Source organism: Emydura macquarii, unplaced genomic scaffold (assembly GCF_026122565.2).
Source record: "Emydura macquarii macquarii isolate MOO-44397 ecotype Brisbane River unplaced genomic scaffold, CSIRO-AGI_Emac_v2 contig_1390, whole genome shotgun sequence".
In the NCBI taxonomy this organism is placed as follows: domain Eukaryota; kingdom Metazoa; phylum Chordata; order Testudines; family Chelidae; genus Emydura; species Emydura macquarii.
The window spans coordinates 23,584,029-23,610,607 of NW_027131527.1; the positions used below are offsets into that span (position 1 = coordinate 23,584,029).

At 40.6% G+C, this 26,579-nt stretch overlaps 1 protein-coding gene across 8 annotated transcripts in view; it reads right to left on the reverse strand.

Moving 5' to 3' along the window:
* Nucleotides 1-26,579, reverse strand: part of BLNK (B cell linker) — a 135,387-nt gene that overhangs the window by 73,407 nt on the left and 35,401 nt on the right. For 6 of the 8 annotated variants that reach the window (XR_010920680.1, XM_067552895.1, XM_067552894.1 and 3 more), the window contains one exon: nucleotides 18,144-18,190. Coding sequence is in view for 7 of the 8 variants with exons in the window: in XM_067552895.1 (XP_067408996.1) it covers nucleotides 18,144-18,190 (47 nt within the window). In the remaining variant the exon portion in view is untranslated. Of the gene's footprint in view, nucleotides 1-14,186; nucleotides 14,219-18,143; nucleotides 18,191-26,579 lie in introns of those variants that run through there. The other 2 variants (XM_067552900.1, XM_067552898.1) reach the window with 1 other exon arrangement.

Genomic DNA, 26,579 nt, shown 5'->3' on the forward strand with positions numbered 1-26,579 from the left:
GTTCATAAATAAGGTTTGTTACTCAGTAATACATTTTGCTGCTTTGTCAATACATTGTATAATAAAACTCCCTAACTTAACTGATACCTTGGTTTTGTATGTTAGGACCTTCACTACAGATTCATGAGTAGCTCTGGAGTGATGCACAATACTATAAATTATTGTTGTGATGGAGATCATTATAAACAGAACTGTTGCTAACTCCCATGAGTCTCGCAGTATTTGGTGATTTTCTTAAAGCTCTGACTCCTGGAGTAATGTTACAAGGTGAGAGTCTCTATTTTCATTGGAAAGTGTGAACCAAGCATACCTTAAATGTTTAGAAACTAGAAGATAAATACAAAGAACCCCAAATGTATTACTTTTAGAAATCTCATGATTTTTAAGCCAAGATTGTGATTTCTGAATGCTTGGGGTTGACAATACTGCCACAAAGAATCCCAAGCAATCACACACTGTTCCAATTCAGGAAGAAACTAATTTACACATTGCATTAATGCTCTTATTTACTATCTAGTGTCGCTTTACAGATTCAACAGAGTTTCAACTGAGAATCTTGGTTTGGAATAGGTGATCAGAATGCTATTCAGATTTCAATTATATTCATAGTTGGAACCTGGAATTCTCTTTCTTGGCCATGCTAGAAACCCCGTTTTTAAAATGGTTTCAGTTAGTGCAGTTTTACCCCAGCATGAACAGAGCATATTGTGGCTAAAACTGTTTTCAGAAATATTAAAGAATCAGGTTTTGCTAGTTGTGAAAATAATTTTCAAAAAATGTGTTAGCCACACTATGCCCTTGCCACACTAAAGATGTAACTGTACTACCTGAGTAAGTTTTTAAAAATGGATTTCATGCACAGTCTGTTTATGGTATAGATGGAGCTTTTGCCTTTTAGTCAGCTTCCCTACTCCTGTGCCAAAACACAAGATGATGAAGATTTTACTTTTAAGGAGCGCTGCATGAATTTTTTGCTTGGGAAGGAATTTTTTGTTTGGCTTGTCTTCCAGGAAACACTGACAGGTGGAGAGCAACAAAGCTCTTCCAGCCAACATACAAAAGGATTGTTTATAGGTGACATGACTTAGTCTGAGTCCATTAGTGTTGTGTATTTTGTGTCTTGCCTTATTGCCTAGGTTGCCGTAGGAACAGAGCTTAGCTTGTTGCCATAGCAATAGTTAGACTATTAGGGGATAGCTCAGCCAGTCCTGGCTGGTTCTAGTTTAGTTCAATAAAGACTTTTGATGGGTTTGCATCTCTCTGTGTTCCGTGCTGATTTCTCTCTGAATACAAGTATTTTCCAAGGATTTATCAATTAGCATGTTTTCTGAGAGACCTCACTCTTTCCTGGAGTGCAGCTTAGACTTTTACTATGCTGTAGCAGTATCCACATGGCAAGTTAGTGTGCAGCAAGCTGGTGTGCTGTAAATTCACACCCTGGCTTTCCACACACTAACTCACCACATATACAAGCCCTAAGGGGCATATTGTGAACTGGAAAATACTAGCTTCTAGCATAGAAAGAAATATAAGTTGGAAGTACAGAGACTTCTCAATCATCAGCCCTGGAGAAGATAGGTCTTTTTCATTTGCATCACATCTTTCTGTGCCTAATAAATTAAGTGAATGCTTTAAGTGTATTCTCTTTCACACAATGCATCTCATCTCTGTGGGTTAAATTACTCTATGACACAGTACTGCAACCCTACATTAACTTTGGAAGAATCTTGGAAACTGGCATTTACTGTTGTTAAAGCCTAAACTGGTTACCACTTTGGATGGTGAATATCTCACTCAAAGTGTGGTAGGTAGCAGGCAAATAGCAAGACTGGGGGGAATATAGATCTATTTTTAATATTTAATATCCAAAATAAAATCTGATCTGAACTGGGATACATCTCTCGCTTCAATTCAGAAAGAACAAGTCTTCTGTATTTATCATTCCAACACTAACCTGCATGATGGACAAAGATGTGAAAGCAGCAAATGCAGTGTGTTTCTCTCATACAGGAACAAACTCATTTTAACACCTGCAGAGGCAATGTGTTTTATTTCCCCTGAGAACAAAACCCACTGTCTAAGTTATACTTCTCCTTTTTAGTTTTACTATCATCGGTTCGTCACCAAAAAAAAAAAAAAAAAAAAGCTTGATTAAAATTTTGCTGTATGATCAAATGCTGAACTCTAAACGTTTGGGGTCAAACTGGTCCATGTGGGGGCCATGTGGAATGACTCTTTCCAGATGGAGTTTTCAGATGCCATTGTGCCAAAAAGAGGCACCCATCCACCTGGAACACGGTTGAGAAGAGTGCTTGACGGAGGGTGCAGTTTGCTCCTCTTCTCTCTGCAGCAAGGCAGCATTGCTTGGGCCCTGCCTCCTTCTAAGTTAGTGCACCAGGGGGACTTGGCCAAATGCAGAGGGAGTGATTGTGACTGAGCCTAGTGCAGGACATAGAGAGGGGTATGGATGGGGAAGGCTCCTTACAACTTTCCTTCTTGTGTGCCCAACCAAGAGTCAGTCACAGGTCAGCCCTAAACCTTTTCATTATTTGACTAGGTTTGTAACTATGCTGACACTGCCAGAAAAAGAAGTCAAACTAGACATTAGTTCTGCAGGTTTCTGAAAGGAAGGGGTAACCTAAGATGATAAATATTTTGCATGGCACTAATGTTGTTCACATACATAATGGACTAGATTCTGTTCTCTCTTCTTTGAATCGAGCAGGGCAAAGCAGGTGGAAAGCCAATGACTCCTACACTCTCTCCTCTGCACCCTAGTCTCTGGGCTCATCCACATGGAGTCTTATGATATGTCTACACTGGAGCCAGAGGTATAATTTACAGATTAGAAGAACAGAAGTGTAGCTGTGGCAGCATACGCAATGGGGGAAGGGCTAGCTGTTCGAGGTATGATGCTTTCTGAGACTAGGTATGAACTTGGGCAGCTAGCCCATCCTGTGCCCATGCCACTATACCCACACTTTTATTTTTAGCACACTAGCTCGGTAAATGAGTATGTTTACTCAAACTGGAAATTAAACCTTCCCCAGCTCCAGATATAGCTTTACTGCATGGCAAGCTGGGATGCAAATCTACAGTGTACTAGCCTACTGCACACTAACTGGCCATGCTCTGAAAGGTCATAGTACACTTTGATGTAGTGCAAACAGCAGTAGATCAAAGAGCATTACAGACTTTTTAGCTTGTGTTAGTAGGGCCCACATAGTGACTTGGTCACAGCAGGCTAGTGCATTGTAGATTTACACTCCGGCTTGCCGCACTCTACGGCTCTGTGTGGACAAGCTCTCTGGTATGGCCAGAGAGAGTATGAGTGGCTGGAACATTGCTTTGTCCTGTTATATGTCCTGATACCTCCCACCAGCTGCAATGACTCTTGCAGGCCATTAGCAGCCAGGCAAAGTAAAGCAGCCCAGACCATCTCAGTGTTAGGAATAGGCAATTACTATTTGTCTGAAGCCTGTCTCACTTCCTATCTCTTGCTTTCTCATCCTGCTCCTTTCCTGCCCCTCAGTTATATGAAGTGGCCTAACTGTGTGATTTAGGCCATGTCTACATGAACAGCATTGCAGTGATGCAGCTGTACCAATACAGCTGCGCTGTTGCAGCGTGTCTGGTGAAGACGCTCTATGTTGACTGGAGAGACTCTCCTGTCAGCATAACCCCCACCACACGCTCTGACTACAAGCGGCATCAGCTCTGTCAACAGGAGAAACTCTCCCGCCAACATAGCGCTGTGAGCACTAGCACTTATGTCAGCATAATTTATGTCACTCGGGGAGGTGGAATATTCACACCCCTGAGTGACAAAGTTTTGCCAACATAAGAGGTACTGTAGACATAGTCAAAGTAGCAGCATTAGGAAATGGCAAGGGAAGAACAACAGCTCAGAATTATAACTACGGCCATGACAGTTACCTAAGATTGCAGATTTTGTGAATTGTTGCAGATACTATGAATGTTTACATAGTTGGTAACTTTAATTGTGTTAAAACCACAAAACCATAGCAATTGAATAGGCATAGAACACTATATCAGAGTGGGTTATTATTTTTTATGTTTCCTCCTATGCAGCATTTATTGTTGAAGTACAGCATTTGAAACTCTTATTTGGTATGTTTGAGGACGTAAAAGCTTGTAACTTTATACTCCAGGGGGACAGTAGGAGGAGAACAAATGTACATTTAATAGTAAAGACTCTTTTTAAAAATAGCTTCCTCTCCCTGTGGATTTAAAATAAAAAGGCAGCCTGGTGGGGCTGGGGAGAAGTTGAGGAAGAAGCAGTTTATAAAAGCCTACAATTTAAAGGAACACTATCCAGACTGACAGGTTCCCAAATATTTTTAAACTGAAAATTTTGTGAGTAAATTTGATTATTTATTGACTTACTATTTCTATTATATTGTCATAGCATCTAGGAGCCCCAGCCATGGACCAGAACTCCATTGTTCTAAGCACCATGAAAAAACAGGGAACAAAAACTTTTGTCCAAAGAGTTTAGAATCTAAGTAAGTTTTAGAGCTAAGGAGAGTTTTGGATTGTCAGCCCTAGCGATTACTATCTGTTTATATATTTCTAAAATGGCTGTCATAGTGGTATCTGGGCACCATATGATTTATCCACAGACAGCTACAGCACAGACACTGACAATTAAAAGTTCCACCTATTATTCCATGTTGTGGAGATCTGATAGGAATTTTAGGATGTAATAATTTCTGAGCTACCCTATTTCTTACTGCCACAATCTTAACAGTAGAGTGGGTTCCATTGCCAGGCAGAAGTTGTGTACTGAACAGTTATTTTTGTATTACTAATAATAACTGTAGAATATTTGTGTATTTCTGATATAACCGCTTTTAGCTCTAAAATGTTCACATTATTTAACAAGTAATAAAACAAGCATGGGAGTAGTTTTAAAGAACACATTACAGGAAAATTACAGTTTTTAAAGTGCTTTTTCCCCCGGGGCTGTGGGTGCCAAAACATTTCCTTCCAACTTTAGCCCCACAGTAGGTCTGCTAGTTTACTTTCGGTACTGTATTCACAGGTATATTTCCCTTTTTATGCTCTGAAAGAAACTCACAACATCATGAGCTTCTGAAGAAATGTTGGTCTGCAGAAACTCTTTGTATTAGATACAGGCCCATAAGACCAAATCTTTTCCATGAATATTTGTTTGAAGTGCAAATGAATTCACTTGGCAGTGTCCAGCAGGGTGTGGCATACCAATTCAGCTAGGGACTGTTCACTTGAGTTTGGTTTCTGCAAATATTTATGTGGATGGGCTTGCTGGCCGGGAAGCTCCTTGAATTGTAAGTGAATATTGTAGAATGTTATGGTAAAACTGAATGTCAAATTCATAACTAATTTTAAGACAGATCCCCGTCCATCTAAGGAACAAAATTATGGTTAAGGATAAGATTTTGTCAGTTATTTTTAATAAAAGTCACGAACAGCTCACGGGCAATAAACAAAAATTAAAGTGACCTATCTATGACTTTACTAAAAATAATGGGTGCCAGGGTTAGTGGGGAGGAATGACAGCCCATGGGGGCTGACTCCCAAACAGCTGATGGGGGCCCAGCCCAGCCCAGGCCAGGCCACCTTCAAACAGCTGATCGGCAGCTGCCAGGCTGCTGGCAAACAATTATTTGGCGACCTGGGGCAGCCGCAACTCTGGCAGTCCCGGGGCTGACAGCTGCTTCAGCCCTGCTCCAGAAAAAGTTCCGGAGGTCCTGGAAAGTCACGGAATCCGTGACCTCCATGACAGAATTGTATCCTTATGTATGATCTATGTGTTCAAATGTTCTCTGGTATTGCTCATGAAGGGCAACATCTTAAATCTATTCAAAGATGGGATTGCCTACTTGGTGAGCTGGGGTTCTGTACTGAGCACACAACAGCTGTGCTACACAACACCTTGTAGAATTTGGATAGATTTAGAGGTGTTGGTTTTGACTCGAAGAGGTCTAAATGGCCTGGAACGAGCCTATCTGAAAGACCATCTGTTTCCCACTATTCACTTCCACACTTGCAATTAACTGAGGCACTGATGTTACATCTCCCTGGCTATAATAGAGATAAGGTTGCTGGCAGGACATTTTCAGTAAGTGTCCTCGAGTTCTGGAATGCCCTCTTGCCCCTGGTCTGAAATAGGCTGGATTTGTTGATGTTCAGGGCATGCTGCAGAGCCAATTTATTTCACCTGACCCTTGAAAATTAGAAGCCAGTGAAGCACTGGCTGATGTATTGGTGCATTATCAGACAAACTTAGATATTCTGTTTAGTAGAATAGATGAGTGGAGGGAAATTTCAATTGGATCTGTAATTTTAAATAATTGGCAAGGGCACTCAAAGCTTATGTGTTTGTGCTTTTTATAGTTCTAAACTGAGAAAATAAATATAGACCAATATTTAGTTGCAGAAACTAATTTCAAATAGTTAATGCATTTGAGAAAATTGCAATCTGTTTGTGGGTAACATGTGAATAGAAAAAGAGGCGATATTCAATTAATAAATTATTACTTGTGGATTGTTTTCCCAGTTCTACTTTGCACCAATATTTAAAAAGCAACTTACATAATCATTAATGTGGATATTTCAGAAAATACAAATAATACTGGTAGTTCTATGGTCCTGAAGAGCATCATCTATTCACTAAAACAAGTTTATGGATATGTCAGAGATCCTAATGTTTCCCCAGATATTACTGTTTGAAATCAGATGGGTCAGATATGGATGAGAATTGATACATTTAGCAAATTATACCTGATACATCTGAGTTGATATCCGATTGATATCGAAGCTACCTTAACACCTTAATATGGGAAGATATTTTTAGACTATTGCCAGTGTTCTGAGTCAGCTTAAAGAAATAATAAAAAGCTATGAAACTGGATATTAAGGAACTAAACAGGAGAAATGATCAAGATTGTGGTAACAGGTGCCCTAAAGAAATGAGGCATTAGAAACGTAAAGGGAAAACTAAGAGACTGCTAAAGGGTTGGCAAAAAAAGAAAAAAAAGAACAGGGAGAACAGAAAATAGTAAGACTATGAGGGGTGGATGGGGGCTGTAAAAATACATGAAATCTCACTCCCAGAACTTCTTACTAATGGAAACAAACAAAAAAGGTTAGCAGGGCTGAAGAGATCAAACTTGGGGGTTTTGGAACCAAAAGTTCCAATTTTTCAAGCCAGCTTCAAGAAAAACTATTCAACTTGCACTTCTAATGACAGCTTCCACAAAGACCAAGGATTGATCAGGCAGAGAGAATGAATTGCCTTTTCACTCTGACAGTTGAGTCCACCAGGTCCAAGTTATACCATACTGTGGGGAAGAGTGCATTGCCTTAGCCATATCTAGTCTGCAGAAATACAGAGGACATCAATACCCAGCAATTGAAAACCAACACTTATCCTAAGCACTACATTTATTTAAAAAGCGATTTAAAATGAAAGTAGGATCATGTTCTGGCCATACATTATCATAACATTTCAAGAGTTCTCAACATATAAGAATCTTATATCAAAAAAATGTTAAAGGAACATTAAGGTTGCCAAGTCAGGCACTCAAAAGTTAGGAAATGCCAGAATTGAGTCTGTCTGTGCAACCTTAATCCAGCTCCCTTATACTTATGCATTACAATACAGTCTGTATTTACATGATAACATACTATTTTTTTTCTCACAGGACCTCAGAGATACCCCTCTGACTCAAATGTATATCGCCCCACCTGTGCACATGTACAGGTACCAGGATAGCAACACAAGTGTTGGTACCATGGTGGTTTCTTGTCTCTTCACATTTGAGTTGCTCCTAGAAAGGAGGAATTATGAATTGGTGCCTTGGTCACTTACTGGGACGGTGCTATTAGGTGATGCTTATTTGCATGGGGGGATGTGAATTCTATCCCTAGCTGGGATAAAACTCCTAAATATATACATGTATTTTTGGTATGTTTAATGATTTTAGGTGTTGTAGCTGTCTGGACCGTTCATTTTAGCTCTCTAATTCTAACATACCATTAAAATTAAAATGGCATGTCAGGGACAGGTAGGGATGTCAGAGGGCTGCTGTCCTGAGCTGATTCTGCTGCTATTGCCCCAGGTGATGAATGTTACACTTAGTTGCTGTCTGGCAGCAACTGCTGCTAGGTCCCTCCCCAGTCACTTTGCTCCTTCTCCTCTCCAGCCATGCTTCGCTTCACCTCCAACAACTCCCATGCATTGCTCATCCCTCCAGCTCCACCCACAACTATTCCATTCCCTTTATGGCCTAATATTTCTCATTCTTCCCCCCAGATGCTTCATCACCCACCATTATTTATCTCGAGGCGTTGTCTTCGTCCTCCTCTCATTCCTGACCTTAAAAAGTCAGAAATGAAGAGGTTAATTATTTTCTTCCCTGCCTTAAAATGACCACTGAATATACCTCTCCCTCCCCACCTGACAAACAAGCAAAATTGTAAATTAAGTATTGTACTGTTATTCAAAAGCAGAAGATTGCTATTTTTACTATTTATCATAGTGGTCATCCTAAAGAAGAGGAGGATGGCATACCCTCCTGCATTGTTGATAAGTATGTGGTGATAACATACTGTAAATAAATAATGTATTTCTGTATTTAAAAAAAAAAGAAAAAAGGGAGAGCTCTAGTCTGGAGGCTTGGAGTGAAAGGAGCTAAGACATCTGTTCTGTTTCCTGTGCAGTGTGTGCTTGAGCCCCTGCACATGTGAAAATCAGATGAAATGAGATTATAGATTAACAATTCTTCACACATTAATGCTTGAGTGAACCTGAAGCTATTTTCTTCTTAGTTCTGAGTGCCAGGTGCAGCGCGTTCTGGTTTACCAAATATAACTTTTTAAAAGGGAAGAAAGACCATTGATTTGAAACCACAACATCCTGCTTTCTGTTGTCTAAATGTCATTTTACAATGGAGGAAAGCAAAGCAAATCAATTGACGGCATGGGGAAAAGATCCTGAGGAGACAAAGGACTTTTGGGGAAGCTACGGGTCTGTGAGTTAGGAAATTTAGGTACTATCCCTGGCTCTGGTGTGAACTCACTGTGTGAATATGACCAAGTCATTTGGGCCTACACTTTTAAAAATGGCCTCTACTTTTGTTTGTTTCAGTTTTTGAAAGCCCAGCCTGAGTCATCTTGGTGTTATTTCTACCAGCTGCATCTTAGGAAGTGGGCTGAAGCCCACTAAAGCTTATGCCTGTTGAAATTAAATTCGTTAGTCTTTAAAGTGCTACAGAACTCTCGTTGTTTTTTTTAGAGGTGATTGAGCATCTCTAACTCCAAATGAAATGAATGAAAACTGTGGGTGCTCAGTGTCTCTAGAATCAGGCCCATAGCATCTCATGTTGGGCATATCTGGCCTTTATCTCTCTGTGCTTCAGTTTCCCCCAGCTATGGAGTTTCCCTCAACCATCTCATATGGATATTTGTAAGGCAGTATTCACTAATGTTTGCAAAAAGCTTCAAAATCCTTGGGGAGAAGATGCCATCTAAGTACAAATTATTAACAACAAGAGATGGAGACAGTCCTCATTAAAATAAGCAAAAGGTCCCGCCCTCTGCATATTGGGACTGGGTAGAACAACATACACAGTTTCACTGTTTGGGATGGAACAGAGTGCTAAACCAAACACTCATTGTTATGAGGCAGCTGGAAATGTTAACATTATACCACAACATCCCAAACTGCCTGCTTAAGGATCAAGGCCAGAGGTCTTCAAACTGTGGGGTGCACCCCAACATTTGGGGGGGCATGGCAGGGCCTGGGGCAGACCCCATGGAGGGTGGGGAGGGAGCACCACACTGCCCTGCTCTGCCCCGAGTTCTGCTCCAGCTCTGCTCCCCAACCATGGCTCTGGCCTTGGCTCCCGACCCCACCCTCCTGCCCCTGGAGCCCAGCTGGAACCTCAGCTCCTGCAGCCGCTGTTCTCCGCTCAGCCCACGGCCCCATTCCCAGCCACAGACCCCAGTCCCAAATGTGGCCCCACTCCCAGCCCCATTGGGGGAAAGGGGAAGAGTTGTGGACAGAGATTAGGGGGGTGCGTGACCTAAAAAGTTTGGGGACCACTGGTCTAGGTAGTGGTGTTGTAGCCTTGTTTGTCCCAGGATATTAGAGAGACAAGGTGGGTGAGGTAATATCTTTTATTGGACCAACCTCTGTTGGTGAGGGACACGAGCTTTCTAGCTTATACAGACCGAGCTGTGTATAAGCTCAAAAGCTTGTCTTTCTCACCAACTGAAGTTAGTCCAGTAAAAGATATTACCTCACCCACCTTGTCTCTGCTTAAGGATCTGTGAGACTTAGAGCAATAAGGGTCTGCAATTCACGCTCTTGGCTATCCCTGCTGGTGATTTATTCCCTGGGGAATAAACAGACCCTCCTGAAATAGATGCATCTTGATAACAAGCCCAAAAGGATAAACAGTATAGTCAAGGAAGATTATTATGGGAGGAACTGTTAGAGCCTGGGCAACCTCAATTCTAGATTTTCCTAATGTGAGTTTGCATTCTTATTGTTTTTTTAACATAGTGTTTTGCTAGGATTTATTTACACTATGGACAAAGACATACACCATAGCGGAAACCTGCTGTGTGGATTTCCCAGGGAATGCATTGCTGACAATTAGCTAAAAGATTTTGGGAATTGTGATAAAAGGAAAGAGGCAAAGGTCCATGTGTGACATTTCTTGCTGTTTCGCTTCCTTTTCCCAAGCAGGGGCAGCTGGTGTGGGTGGGAGAGGAAGGCGAGAACAGATTCCTCAGTCGCTGTAGGCAAGAGAGGAAGACAGTAGTTTGGGGAGGAGCGTGGGAGATTGTAGAGGAGAAGGCTTAAGAGAGTGGCCTTGTTGGGGAGACAAGGGCATAAGGGAAGATCAGTGGCAGAAAAAGGAATTTGTGGAAAGCTTTGGGCCAGCACCCCCACACCCCTTGTATACTGACCAATGCCAGCTTCCACTGGCACCTTCTTCCACTTTCAACTCTCTCTATTCTCCGCTGCTGCTTCTTCCTCGGCAGACTTGGCAGGGCGAGTTGTGCTAGTGAGGAAAGATGATCGGGTAGTCTCTGACTTATTACTACAGTAGTCACCTGTGGGTGGCTGCAAAGGAAGAACTGCAGCCCAGCTGGATGGGGTGTGAGAATCCAACAGGACTGCTTGGTTGCATGACACAGCTGCCATATGTGCAAAGGGCATGTAAAATGCTAGATCAAGGGTGGGCGCTAATTTTCACAGAGGGGGCACTGCACAAATTTGGCAAGTCATCGCGGGCCTGGGCCGCTTCTGGTCACGTGACTGGAAACAGGAAGTTCAGGAAGTGACCGGCCGAGAAACTAAGCTGCCCGACGCTCCAGTGATACCTTGGCAACTGGAGCGTCGGGCAGCTTAGTGATTCTCGGCCGGTCGCTTCCCGAACTTCCTGCTTCCGGCCACGTGACTGGAAGCTGGAAGTTCAGGTAGTGACCAGCTGAAGGCTGACTGACGCTCCAGGGTGGCTTAACCAGAGCATCGGCAGCAGAAGCAACGGATTGGGTGGGCCGGACAGAAATGTTAGACGGGCTGGATTTGGCTCGCGGGCCATATTTTCCCAACCCTGTGCTAGATACTTGGCAGCCCTGGAGAGGTAAAAGATATTTAGAGCTAATTTCTTTGAGATCTCCTCTGTACTCTTGTGACTCAGAAGGCCATGCAGCTATAGGTGGAGAGAGCAGGATTGCAAGCAAGGAAGCATATACACACAAGGCTTTTTCTGTTTAAGTTCGCTGATACCCTAAATCCCCCTCAGTTCTCTCTGGTAGCTCCAGTTAAGTCAGATGATATCAGTCAGACTTCCCCTGTTAAAATAGTTTAATTTAATTGGCTGAAAAATAAGTTGTTTTCAGAGAAAAATTTGGAAAGAAAGTAAACAATTTTTCTCTTACTGGGCATTTTTCACAGAATTTTCCATCCAATTGAAAAATTTCAACTTGATTTTAAACAACGTTTTCTCTCCTTTTCCCCCCACAGTAAAAGGAGACTATGACCAATATATCTTTACTCGTACAGCATTCCTTCGTAGTGCAGTGGTGGCAATCCTGTGACAAAGCTATGCACACTGAAAGGTCCTCATGTGGGACTTGAAGTCCTACCTTTCTGGCCTAGAGGAAAGGGTATGCTCAACTGAACAGTGAGAAGCCACACAATGAAAATACTACCCATACAATAATGCATTTCCACTTTAAACTTCCTGCTACAACATTCATGAATCTCATAACTGTCTGTAATATTTTTATTTGCTTGCATTGGTAATGTGAAAAGTAATAGCTCTGTAACTAAGGATTCAGTCACAGTGACCTGGACAGAAAATACAAACTTTATATGTGTCTTCTCAGCTTTTAGAAAGAGAACTGAATCACACCTAACAATTCACATTTCTCAAAAATCTAACTACTAAGTCATTTACAAACAAAGCTTGTAAAGCTATGTGCAATAGCCTCCCCTGGAGACCTCCAACAATCAATATCCATTGTCATCTATTTTTTCTCTGCACACTCTTCCAACTGTAATAGTTATAGACTAGCATCTTTAGTTTTGTTGAGAAAGAAAGGCAAATACATACTTGTTTCCACAGTTTTTATGTCCACTTTTAGTGTGTCTGTACATTTGTAGTTTACATTAATATGTAGCCATCTTGGAGAGACCATTTTAGTGAGAGTTTATCAGACTTTTTGAAAGGCTGAGGGCACCATTCACTAATACTTAAAGAATAGCATAAGAAGAAAGTGTTAAAACCACTTTAAAAAAATGAACAGGAGACTGACCTGAGTTATTTCTTATAAACAGGCAATGATTGCTCCTATGAATATTCTGCCCTGCCATTGATGGGTGAGATACTTCTGTCAAAGACTTAAATTTTGCTCTCCCTTGCCAAAAAACAAATGAATAAATACTTTAAAATATTGTTTTTTCACGTTTAATGTGGTTAAAGCCTTTTCTCTGAAGTGTCTATATTGCTGTACATTTCAGCCCAGCAGCTGAAAAGGTGCCCTGTGAAATAATTACATGATACTAACGTGATAGGGGGACAGAAGCCTCTTTCAGTACATGTTTAGATGACATTTTACTGTTTGGGGGGGTATTGTATTAAGAGATAAAAACCAAAACCTTCAACACAGTTCATCATGATACTGTCCATTTTCAGCCTAGAAATAATTAAAGATTTAAAAAGAATCATTTAAAGTATACCAGGAAATTAAGAAAAAGCTAGAGAACAAAATCTCTGAATATTTAAAGCCATGTGCCTGAGTCAGTACTGATGTCAGGATATGACAAGGTAATTTAATATCCCGAACAACATACACACTAATGAGAGGGGTAACCTTTGCCTAGTTACTAATTATCAGGATAGAAAGCACCACCTACAGAACTTTATTCAGCTTGGAAACCTTTACTGGGGTGAAAATGCAAATGCAGAAAGCCACAAGCTTTCAAGACTGTAGCACCTTACTTAAAGAGGCAGTAATCAAAAGTTCAGATATTTAAAACAATTTTTCAAATTAGACTATTTGTTAAGGGCTTGATCCTGTGCCCATTGAAGTCCATGGTAAACATTCTGTTGTCTTCAGTGGTGCAGCACCGTCCCTAACCCTAATATTAAGACAAAATTAGGCTACAGCAATCAAGCACACACTCAAGAATTATAAAAGGTAAGTTTCCTAGTGCAGCCTTAACTGAATCACGTTGCACATGCTGTATACTTTGTTATACATTTAATAACTATGAATAACTCCTATATGTAAAGAAAACAGGATTAGAAAATGCTATGTGCAAATTGGCAGAAGTAACACTTTGCTGGAAACCTAATGTTTTATATTTCCTGACTTTTCCACACTAGATTCCCCAGCCTTGATGTTTCATTAACGTTTTTTAATTTAATTTTCATGTTTTTTAAAAGAAAACAAAAATAACTTACAAAAGCAAAGCAAAGGAAAAACAAATAAAAACAAATGGATCCTTGACTGTTCAACATTTTTAATTGGTCTGGGTAAAAGCATTGTCACAGGGTGTCATGGTTTGGGAGTGCAAATCCACAACACTGAGGGGCTGTGTCATTACTTGCCCTGTAACCTGAGGTGCCTTTGCTTTGCTGTTGTAGCTCCCAACCTACCAGCGTGCAGGTCCCATCCTGAATGTCTATGTCCTAGGCAGCACTCTAGGAGAAAAAGAGACCTTCTCTTGCCCCTGGTTTGGAGCAGGTGCCCCATCCTGCCTCCTGGCATATGTATTCAGCATGGTCATTAGCTCCAACGGTTAATCAACTACTGGGCGCTGGCAAATCTCACAGCGCATAGATTTTCTAACTGCTTCTTGGCGAGCTTAGTATCTGCTTCTTTGCTCCTCCTGACTTTTCTGCTTCTAACTCATCATTACACTTTCCTTCCATTTCCATTGCTCAAAATAAACAAACAGGAAATAATAAAACTGTAACCTTTCTTTGACTGTTTCCAGCCTTTTCACTTGAGAAGCACTTCAAATTACTTCAGCAGTGCTTAAAGTGTAAACCTCAGTTAAATACGCAAGCTGGATGTAAATCTTCTTTTGACTACGCCACTGTCACAAGGCTGTCTTGCACACAGACACTCAGGGTGTGATCTACATGCTATTAGACTGGTTGTGAGTGGCCCAGGTTGGGATCTACAACAGCAAAGCATTGTCAGGCATCCAAGGTTATAGGACAAGTGGTGATACAACCCCTCAGTGGTCTGGATTGCACCCCCGAACAGTGACACCTTTACGGCTAAATATCCTTTGATGTGTTTGGTGCAGTGAGTTTGTCAGGTCTGAGGTGAGAGACATTTGCAAAGAACAGGGGAGCCTTTGCCAAGGAGTCTCTGTATCACTGGGGATATTTCTCATTATTGCATAACCACTGGTGGGAGTGCTAGTGTAGACAGGTTATTGGTGATTTTACTTCTGTATCCACTAACTGTGCTTAGGTCTAGATGCCATGATTGTAAGTTCTGGTGTACACAGTTCTACACCAGCACTGCCAATGCTGTTAATGTTAGTGGAACTCCACTAGTGGAATACACATTGGGAAGTTTCCCAGAATTTAATGTAGACAAGGTATGTTTCAGTGTCAGCTAGAAGCAGAATGGCTACAATCAGTCTTTCCCACAGCATAAAGTTAGTCATTTTTGCTTTACCTTTTCCTATTGGGGTGTAGATTCAGTACTAACTGGGAGGGAAGGAGTGTCTTCTACTGAATCACCAACTCTACTTACTGAAGCAGCCCAGGTATTACTTGGACTCCCACCAGTACATTGATGCAGCCTGCCCTTGGTTAATTTGTGAGATCTTGCAGGATCACAATATAACATAGAATGGATGTACGTTTTAGCTCTCAGATTGCCCTTGCTTCCTAGCGTCAGCATAGTTCCAGTTTTACGGTTAACTAGAGTTATATATAGAGCTACAGTGAAAAAGATTTTAAAAATAAACAAAGAGAAGGCCAAGAGTTTGCAAGGAGTGTGCTTCAGGCCATAAACCAACCTCTAACTAATGGAGGTTAGGAAGAAACTTTTTATCTGTGCATGTTATTCTATAGATGCCTGGTGCAGGGTTTTTTGCACCTTCCACTGAGGCATCTGGTATTGGCCAGAGAGAGAATATAGGACTAGCTGGACTACTGGTCTGACCTTGCATGGTAATTTCTGTGTTTCTATATTCTACTTTTAAGAATAAATCAGTAGTGGATTATCTGCTGTGACTGCAGACTTTATTAGAAAAGCTCATATAGACTTTGGGGTTAGGTGAGCCAGTTTAGGCCTTGTACAGTCAAGACCTGCAGTACTACATGAGTACTGAAAACTAGGACTCAGTAATGAAATGGGGCCACCATAGTTCTCCTCACCTTTCAACCACTGCCTGGAATATTGTTCACAGAGCATTAGCTTGTTATGTTACCTTCATTAAAGTTGCACATTTTTGGCCAACTTTCTATGTAAAAACCATTTGTTCTCTTTTGCTTCTCCCCTCAGCAAATTTCCAGGGGTGTCTCCCTTTCATTTTAAAGTGCTAAAAAAAGCAAAGAATAACATTTTGGTTTTAAGATCTCATACTTAAAAACAAACATTCTTCATGCATTTCATGTGTTTTTAAAGAAGCCATTTTATGTGAAAACCCAGAAAACCTGAAAAAAACCCTTACATATCTTTTACCATCCATTTTGTTTGCTTTTTCTTCATGTTAAACTTTTTCATAAAAAATTGGGCTCAACTTTTGAGTTTGTGTTCAGACTTGACAACAGTGTTTATATTACAGAAGAGATTGGTTTACTCCTATTTACAGTTTAATACACAGAGCCTTATAAAATGCCCATGTCAATGGGAGTCAGTGTCTGATCCCAAATCAATGGGATTCTATTGATTTCAATTGCATATTGGATCAGGACCAAAAGTATCACAGAAACAAAGGTCACAGTTTCAGTCAACTTTATATTATTAATGTTCTCTACTTTTCCTATTGAAATGACATCCCATTAGATTTAATTACTTTGCACAAAGGTCCTCCTGACATTTCCTTATTCATCTAGTTAATTATTAAAACAAGCCCAGGAGAATATTAGCTTTCTCTGTCATCAAAGTCTTATCAATAGGAATGCAGGTATGATGGGGAAAAACAAGCTTCTTATTGACAGAGAGAGAGAGAGAGACTTTGGAAGACAGTTCTGTTTTTAAAGCAGATATAGGGTTTTATCAGAGATAGGAAAAAAGATGTAACACTAGATTAAAAAGCCAGGCGCTAAAATATATGCTTCATCATACTGACGGTGTACATTTTGTCAGCTAGCATGCATGACTTCCTGCTTTCATTGTTTCATAGAGAAAACACCCCGATTTTTCTAGCTGTCCAAGAGACATAATATCCCAAAATATTAAAAATATATCACTGTAAAAGGATTTGATTGGCTATAAATTGTGTGTAAGCATTTCATAACCCTTAGAATCAAAATGGCTTGTTTCATAATTTTACAATACTATCAGTATTCTAATGGATATTTAAATATAAAATATTACCATAGGGCATTGCCTATAAATGTTGTACCAAATGATATGTGTATGCCATTCATTCATTAGGAGCAAGATGGAGATCACCCACACATTTGTTTCACGTAGGCCATTGAATAGTAATAACTTCTGGTCATTTGCAGCTTGTGCTAGATATGACTGTGTGACCTAGCTTCTCTAAGCTCATTACCAACCCTCTGAGCTATCTAGTACCAAAGGAAGGTAGATTTTCAATTGACTGCAAAACAGAGATCACTAAAAAGAAAACTTCAGTGGTTTGGATTTGGACCTGATTTTGTCTAAACACCTGGTGAAAGTGTTTGGGTAAATAGTTCTTTTTTGGGCTCTGTTCTGTATAATATACAGCAATAGATAATGTGGTTTCCATGCTATCACCATCACCTCACTGAACTGATTCTTTACCTGCAGTCTACGCACACTGTGGATTATCATAGCAATCTAGCTCTCGCAAAGTATGCATGATTTTCAGAAGATCTCCACCCAAATTTTCAAAAGTACTCTGCTCTTATTCATGTACTTAAGTAAGGGACACATTTTCAAAAAGGCTCCTCATCCAGCAGCAATCACCGATACACAAAATTTTCAAATCATCATGTTATTTGCTGAACTCCATTGAAAATCTGGCCACTTACTATGGTGCCTAACCGGGAGATGAGCTCAACTGAAAATCAGTGCAAAATGAAACTTGTTTTCTGTATCAGAAAAGCTGAATGTTAAAGTTGAACTTTGTACTTTTCTTACTGTTGTGGTTCTCTCTCACTCTTGCTGTTCTCCCTGATAGCATTCGTTTGCACAAGAATAACTGCTGCTGCAACGGAAAAGACTATTTTGTCAGCTGATCTGGGTTACAATTCTTACAAATATTTTATTACCTTTCTCTTGAGAAAGTTCAACCCAAATGACTTAGTTTTTACTATGCAGTGAACAGGAGCTTACAATTCTCCATGTCAATTTATTTATCAACAAAAAGAGTGACAATATGCAAAGGAAAAATGTCTATATAATAGGGAAGCAGAAAGAAACAAGAAACTTACGGCTGGTGCATTATATTGAATTTGTTCAGCTCATAGTCTGATATATTCTGAAAAAAGAAAAAAAGGATTTATCAAGAAAATAGTTTTTAAAAAAATTAAAGGGTTAATCTAAATTGAAACCAGTGTATTGTCTGAAGCACTGAATTTATAGTACTGAATTATGCAATTATTTCTTTTAAATTTGCCCTTAGTTTATGAAGTCATGCGGCTATCTAGCCTGAGTTAAAGCTTAACATTTTTACTAGTATTTGGTGTAACATTTCTGGAGGGCAGCTCACACATACCATGCAATTATGAATTTAACCTGGAATGTCACAGATTAACAAGCACTGGCTAATGGATTATTAAAGAACCCCCAAGAGATAAGTCACCTTGCATGGTGTATTTCCTGTCTTTTTCTATCACAGACTTTCCAGCTATATTTTCCTTTCTTCAGGAGCTTTCACTGAAATCAGTGGGAGTTTTGGGTAAAAACTGGTGAGAAGTACTAACACATGTTGAAGTTTGGTCTGTTACATGACTGGGTTTTGTATCGCTCTTCACCTGCAATTTTAGGAAATGGACAGGAGAACTATATGACAAACATCTTCAGCCTGGCTCTGGTTTTTGTTGTAGATATTTTAAGGGTTTTTTTGAATGCAAAGTTGCAGGCATAATCTTTGCACTTGCTATTATTTGCACCAAGGCCTACACATGTAAGTGACCTAAAGGGTGAGGGAAAAATGACGCCCACAATTATAAGTAATAGCTACAGTGGAAGCCATTAGCTGGAAAATTTAGATATATACGTTATGCATGATTTGGAAGAAGAAAGCTAAAAGATAGTTAGTTTATATATTTAAAAAAAATTTGCTTGTTGAAAACCAGTTAAAGTATACATCTATGTATGGAAGAGAATTAGACTCGATACAAATGCACTCTGAAACATCTTTTAAAAATTGATAGTTGCTAATGATATTTCTGAGCCCCATGTTGGATGTGGCCATATTGTGGTAAAATAGTCATTTGTGGTAACGACAACTGCACTCTGCCTTTGAACTCTTGTGGAGTGGGAGGGAAGTGCATCCCCATTGATTTCAACAGAAGGGTTAGGACCAAAGTGTGACCCTTATAATGGAAGGGACTGTAGCCCAATTTCTATTTCCAAATTGCATGGAATGGATTGGTTTCCTTCTTGTTGCTTGAGGTTCCCTAAGCACAGGAGTGGTGGCTGTGAAGTCTTTGAAGTCGATGCTTCGGTATAAGCTGGTGCTCTCCAGTGACTTCAGTAATACTGACTTCATTGTAACACAATTGACTTGCTTACATCAATTTCAATGTGCCCATTTGACTTAAAAAACCAAAACAAAAACCAAGCTGTCCCATTTGCCCTCCTCACTCATTATTCTCTTGGCATTACAGACTAATTGATGCTGAGCACATACAATTAAAATGAGAAACTAGAGTAACAACAATCAAATGAATTGAACAGTTAAGTGGTGCACATGGAAGATCTCAGCCAAAGCATCTGTCTTCAGCCTATATTTAAATTCAAGGATATCTCTGCATTTAATTGTTATTTGATATTTGTTGGGAAATATGTCATTTCAGTCACTAGAAAACCCTTCATATTTAATACTTATCCTATAATTATACTGTAACGCAAAGAAGCTGCTGAACTGCACATAGTGTGTACAATAATTAATGGATGATTTGCCAGGTCTGGAAATCAGCAAATTCCTTTGGAGATTTTAAGTGTATATCTAGCTATTTCATTTGACATTTGGCACATCTGTGTGTTTTTAAGTACAGTCAGCAAGCACCCAAATCCCTATTGTAAAAAAGTGACAATGGTGTATTAATGCCATTCATTTTAGTCCTGAGGAGACAGAACACCACACATCTTATTAAATGCCATTAGTTTTTGATCACTCCACTTTCACTATAAAACTAGCAGGTCATTTTCATTTCTTTACTAGCAGTTTTGGTAATCATCTCACTTAACTTCAGCATAAATGTATATTAAAAGTTCTAAGGCAAAACCGTCCTGTGAATTGCAACTAATATTCTTTCTTTTCTACAGCAACAGTCTCCAGATGGATTATTTAATCTGGAATCATATTAATGCCACAAAAGGCTGCATGAAGCCAGGATGGAATCTAACCCCATCTACACTGATGACAACTGGTAGTACAGCTGACGTACTGGCTCAGTGAAGTAATCATGTGAGAGCTCTCTCACTCTGGCTCTAAAGCTGTCTCTTTCATGTGTGTGCACACGTGCACACACACACACACAAACAAATAAGACATTTTTCTAGCAATATTAGGTTCACATTTGGATCCCCTTTCCCTACATTGGGGAATGTTTGGATTCAGCATTCTAGTTTTGGCTCCTTTATTAGAGCTAGCCCTGAGTTGTGACGTTAAAAGCTGAACTTCCCCAAAGTTTGAGGAGATTGGAATCCATGGTTTTAGGTGAGGCCTATCTCTTCTCAGCTTCTTTAACATATTCACTTTTCCAACAAATTGTATCCTCCAATCATAGCTGTGTGGCAAGAAAAAGAATGACTTAAAACAAAGTACAAAGATACCATGCAAACTCAGCATTTTCATGATGGTTTATGGGAGATGACTCATTCTCCTAAATTTTCATTACTCACTATTTCTATTGTTGCCCATTTTAGAAGTTGTAATATGTGTTGCAAGTGACTTGTACTGGCAAGACTTGGAATATGTTGCATATGAACGTAAATAACAAAGATGTTAAAATGATTTCTTTCCTGGAGGGCATTCAGCTACAAAACACATAATAAACAACTAGAAGAAGACAAGAGACTTTCGGTTGTCTAGGGCTTCATGATAAAGTGTATGAGAACCTAATAGGCATGTATGCAGTACATTAAAGATAAATACACATCATATTGTCCTTTAAATATACTTTAAAAGACATTGAAATAAATCGGAACTGATGAGATTGGTGTCCAGTTTTTAAATTTTCACAACGGGACCTCAGTGGTTTTTGTTTTGTTTCAGAGCTAGAGCAATGTATTGTTTAGTAACTTTGGTACTGTAGGAACAATTCACTTTAATTTTCAGCAAATAAGGCACACCATAATATGCTTTGCCATCTCCTTACTATCTGTATCATGGCTTCTTTCCACTTATTGTGTATCTCCCTCTAAGAGTAATTAACAAGCCATAGTGGCTGTGGATAAATTCTTAATAATATTGTTTTAACTAAAAACTAACAACTACTTTCCTATCTGCTCCTTGATTCTTCAGTCCCCTGACTTCTAGTTTCCCACCAATGAGGTAGGAGGGAAGGTTACAATAACTAATTTAATTGACTAAAACAAAAACAAAGACCATTCAAGGAATATAAGCTTCCTCTAGCTGCTTGGAGCAGCATCACATTTTTTCCCCTGGGTAGAAGGTTCAAAAGTTCCTTTACAAGAATCTGGCGTGTGTTAGCCTAAATATTTGGTTCAGAGTTTCTGCTAAGGATTTAGGAATTCCTAGCTGAGGTTGTATTAATGGAAGTTGATAGAAGAGCCTTCCCTATGTCCCTGAAGAGGGATTGTTTTGGTGTTGATTCCTCTCATGATTCTGACCCATTTTTTTCCACTATGGTTTAAAGCGGGTGGCTATGAAGTATGGTTCGTTATCAGTATAAAAAGCATCCCTAGGGGTAAGTGGCTCCCCAAGTGTACATGCAACATTGACGTGACAGCAGGTGGAACTGGCATCTTGGATAATTTAAAGGAAGACTCCTAGAAGACCACTGGAAATCTGTAAAGGCCAAACTTTAGCTTGAATGGACTGTTTGCTTTGCACACATGATTTGAGGACTTCAGTAACTCAGCCAGAGGTTATGTGTCTATTACAGGAGTGGGTGGGCAAGGTTCTGTGCCGTGCAATTTGCAGATAGATGATCATGATGGTCCCTTCTGACCTTTGAGTCTGAGTCTCTGCCATATTGCTTGATAAGGTTCTCAGTATGTGACCACAAGATGAAGTATTTATACTGTTGACCTTGTCATCACCTCACAATAATGGGGATTCTCTGGACTCTTTGCTTTGCAGGCATACCTTATTGCTTGAAAAGGTTCTCAGTATCTGACCATAAAGTGATGTATTTATACTGCTGACCTTTTCATCACCTGACAATACTGTGAGTATCTCTAAATGACTATCGTAAGCTAATCCTAAGGCTTCATTGATCTGGTGTGTCCAGATATAGGGAGGCAAACTATGGGTTTTGGTGGGATGTCTGACCTAACTGGACAGCTCCAGGCCAAAGTTTTATGGGACCACATAGGAACTTCAGAATATCTGCCTTCAAAACTGCATTTACCATGCTGACGGGATCCAAAGGGACTACCAAATGTTAAGAGAGAAAGCTAGTCATGCGATGTTCTTCCCTGGTGTAAACTGGGAATTAAATGGCTCAAAAGCTCAGCCCAACATAATATTCTCAAGGGCTAGTGTTCAGAAGGATTGATAAAACTAGATAGAGTGGAAAGTAAATGGTCTACTGCACACATAGATGTGCTGTTTCTCAGGTGTCCACATACATGTCAGTCTCTAATTCTCTGACTGAATATTGTTGCTTAGGAGATGTCAAGTCTCCACATGTCAAAGCACCTGGTCTCTGTACTTCTTCTACAGAATGAGGTGTCACAGTACAGTAGTAGCTATTGCTGATGCATGGCTCACCTGTAATGCTGGAAAGGAAAAATGGTCAATACTGGAACAGATGTAAGAACCGTTTTGAGGGAGTGGATCAATCTTCACCCTGGATATCTAGATCCAAGCCACTTGATACTTCTAAAGTGCCCACAGAGGGATGTTGATGCTATTACATATAAGGATAAAAAGGAGGTAAGAGTTACCATGTCCATGACAGGGGTTCTTACAGGAATGGTGGACCAATGGTTAGGGCATTAGTCTGGGACTCTGGAGACCTCAGTTTTAGTCCCAGGTCTACCTCAGCTTTTCTGTAGGACTGTGACAGGGTGCATCGTTCCACTCCTGGTTTCTTTTATAAATAGCTCTGACACTTACACTGTGTACTTTATTTTTGTTTTTTCCCAACCACTACTTTCTTACTGTCCGGTGCACCAATTCCTATTTATAGTGTCATACAATCATAAGTGGGGGAAGAGATCATACCATGCAGAGATTTCCCTTTATTCTGGCTCTGCTCTCCTCCCCCTCTTTCTCCTCCTCCTGCATTTTCTTCCAGTGTTCCTTTTCCATGCTTGCAGTTGACAGGCTAATTAGCTTCTTAGCTCTCCTCAGACCAGGCTGATCTAGTAATTAGCCATTTCTTCTCTCAATCAGGCCCTCTCTGAGAAAATTAATTGGATTTACGGTGACCAGTGTGCTGGGTCAGCTGCTGGTTTCAGCACTCTGACACAAGGACTTTGGGTAAGCCACTTAGTCTCTTTGAGCTTCAATTTCTCATCTGTAAAATGGGGATAATGGAACTTTCCTACTTTACAATGGTGTTACGAGGACTGAAGATTGTGGGGCATTCAGATATTATGGTATTAGGACCATATAAAAAGACCTTAATTAGATAGATAAAAGTTGTGAAGTACTCTGTGTTATGAGAGAAATGAGGATTCTCTGCACATTACATTCTAGAGACCAGTTACTTTGAAGCTGGTAAACTCAACTAGTTTCTCTGATTTATCATGTGGATATCTTCAGTTTAGAGCTGGGTGGCAAATTCTGCCAAATTGCGCTTGTGAAGGATCTTTCTTACTCTGAACAGCTTCAGCCACATTCCCTTTTGATTTGCTATTTACAAACAGTCGTCACACACACAAATTTCTGCTGGCCCAAATGTTTGGGGAATGGGCTGTACTTTGTACGAATGCCTGTCTTCACAAACAAACAAGGTTTGTGTGTGAACAAGAGTAATTCTCAGACAACCCACTGTCTGTAATTTGTTTTCATAAATGGTTAGTTGAGCAATTATGAACAATGATACAAGCTGTAAAAATCAAAGTGTTTGCTGATAATTTGCAAACAGAAAAAGGGGATAAATTCAACAGAGAAATGATTCACAATAAAATATGAAAAGTTCCAGAGTCATAAAATATGACACGCTGTAGTTCAGGATATTTCAGCGATGAAAGTATTGCAGGATGTGGTATAAATGTTAGTCTTATATACTGAGGAAGCGAGGAGTCTTCATAGCCCAAATGCCAGATGCACACCAAGGGCTTGTCTTCACATATAGCACTACAGTGGGGCAACTGCAAAGCTGCTGTAAAGTGCTGCTGTAGCGCTTTAGTGAAGATGATACTATGTTGACAGGAGAACTTCTCCGAGACCTGGTAGCTATCGATGGGAGAAGCTCTCCTATTAACATAGCGCTGTCTACTAGAGGGGGTTACTTTAGTATAGCTGTGTCACCCAGGGGTGTGGATTTTTCACACCCCTGAGCGATATAGTTATACTGATATAGATTTGTAGTGTAGTCTTGGTCCAATACTTCTGGATGTCTGCCCAGCTTAAAGCTAAAGGGGAAGTGAAACTAGAGGGCAGACTGAAGGGCAAATATTTATAGCTAAAAAGATCACTGGAACATATTCAGTAAGGAATTGACATGTTTTGTTAGAGGTATTCTGAGGTAGACTCATAGAATTTAAGGCCAGAAGGGACCATCATGATCATGGGCAGTGGGTATCATAGGCCAGGGAGGCTAAGCTTCCCCATACGGCCAGGCATGGCCCTGACCATGCTCCACCATGAGACTCCACATCCTTCTGCTGCGTCCTGCTCTTCCCCTGTGGCCCCAGCCCAGGCAGGCGCTGCTCACTCTTCCTGCCCTTGATCAGCCTCTCTCCCGAAGCGGGCAGGGGCTGGGGCTAGGGTGAGCCAGTCAGTGCTCCAGAACTTGGGGCAACTGGGGCTCCATCATGGCCACATCACACTGGTAACTCATAGTCATGTTGTGATTAACTAATGCGCCCATGTCTTTCTCCTCCTCTGTCTCTTCCAACTGATATGCTTGGGCCGCACGGCACAGGGGCCACCTGGCTGGCACTCTGGGGATGGGCTTCCCAGCCAGTGTGCTGGGGCTGGGGCTGCCCAGCGCTTGGTCAGGCTGACTCTCTAATAGCTTTCTTCCCCAAAGTGGTTTTCACCGAAACAGACTATTATCCATTCCATCAGTTCTAATTTCTTTACAGTCTACTTCATCATTAATGTACAAAGCTACTCTACCACCTTTACCTTTATATCTGTCTTTTCTGAACAGCACATGCCCTTCAATACCTACACTCCAGTCATGACTACTATTCCATCATGTTTCTGTTATTCGTATAATATCTGATTTCACTTCTTGCACCAGTAGGTCTAGTTCCTTCATTTTGTTACCCAGACTCCTTGCACTGATGTACAAACATCTTAGTTGTTTCTGCTTGGATTCACCCAGATTCTTCACCTGATTGGGTACAATCATTCATTGGTATCATCACTGTCTTTCCTCTTAATGTCCATTCTCCTACCCACTGCGGTTCGTTTCTCCATTGCTGTGTCCTTTCTTACTTGGTTTTCCTCCTGCTTGATGGAGATTACAGGAGCATCTCCCAACCATTTCCCCCAAGTTACTAGTTTAAAGCTCTTTTAATCAGTTGTGCCAGCCTCCATCCCACAAGTCTGTTTCCCTCCCTACTCAGGTGGAGTGCATCCTATATAAACAGTCCTCTGTCCATGAATGCCTCCTATCATAATCTTGTTTTGCCTTCATTCTCCTCCTCTAGGGACAGGTAGAATCCCACTGAAGATCACCTGAGTCTCCATTTCCTTAAGCACCTTTCCCAGCCTGGCATAGTCTCCCTTGATATGTTCCAGCGAGAATCTAGCTGTATCATTTGTTCTCATGTGAAAGACAATCAGTGGATTTTTTCCTGCTCCCATTGTGATCCTCTTCAACCTCAGGTCCATATCCCATATCTTAGCTTGGCAGACAGAACACCCTTCTGTTTTCCAGATCAGCTCTGATGACAGGCCTGTCTGTTCTGCTTAGTAGGGAGTCACCAATCATGTAGATCTGCCTTTTTTCCTGGTAATGGTGTGATTCTCTGACCTTCCTCCTGTTCTTTCTGGCTACAAGTCCTCGTCTTTTATTCTCCCTTGCAATCTTCTCTGAGTCATCCTGTATCCTCCCAGGGCTCTGAACTTTGGGTATCTCTATTGATTCTATCCCTCTTTTTACAGGACTAGCCACTCTTCTCCTCTTCATTGCCCTCTCACCTTCAGTTACTGCCTGCTGTGCCCCTTCTTCATTTTCCAACTCAGTAAACCTGTTCCTGAGCTCTATTTCTCCTTCACTAGCTGGTCTTTTCCTCTGCCTGGTTCTCATAGTCACATGCTTCCACTGGCCATTTTCCTCACCCAGCAGTCTCTCCTCAGAGTTCTTCAGTCCAGTTTGCATATG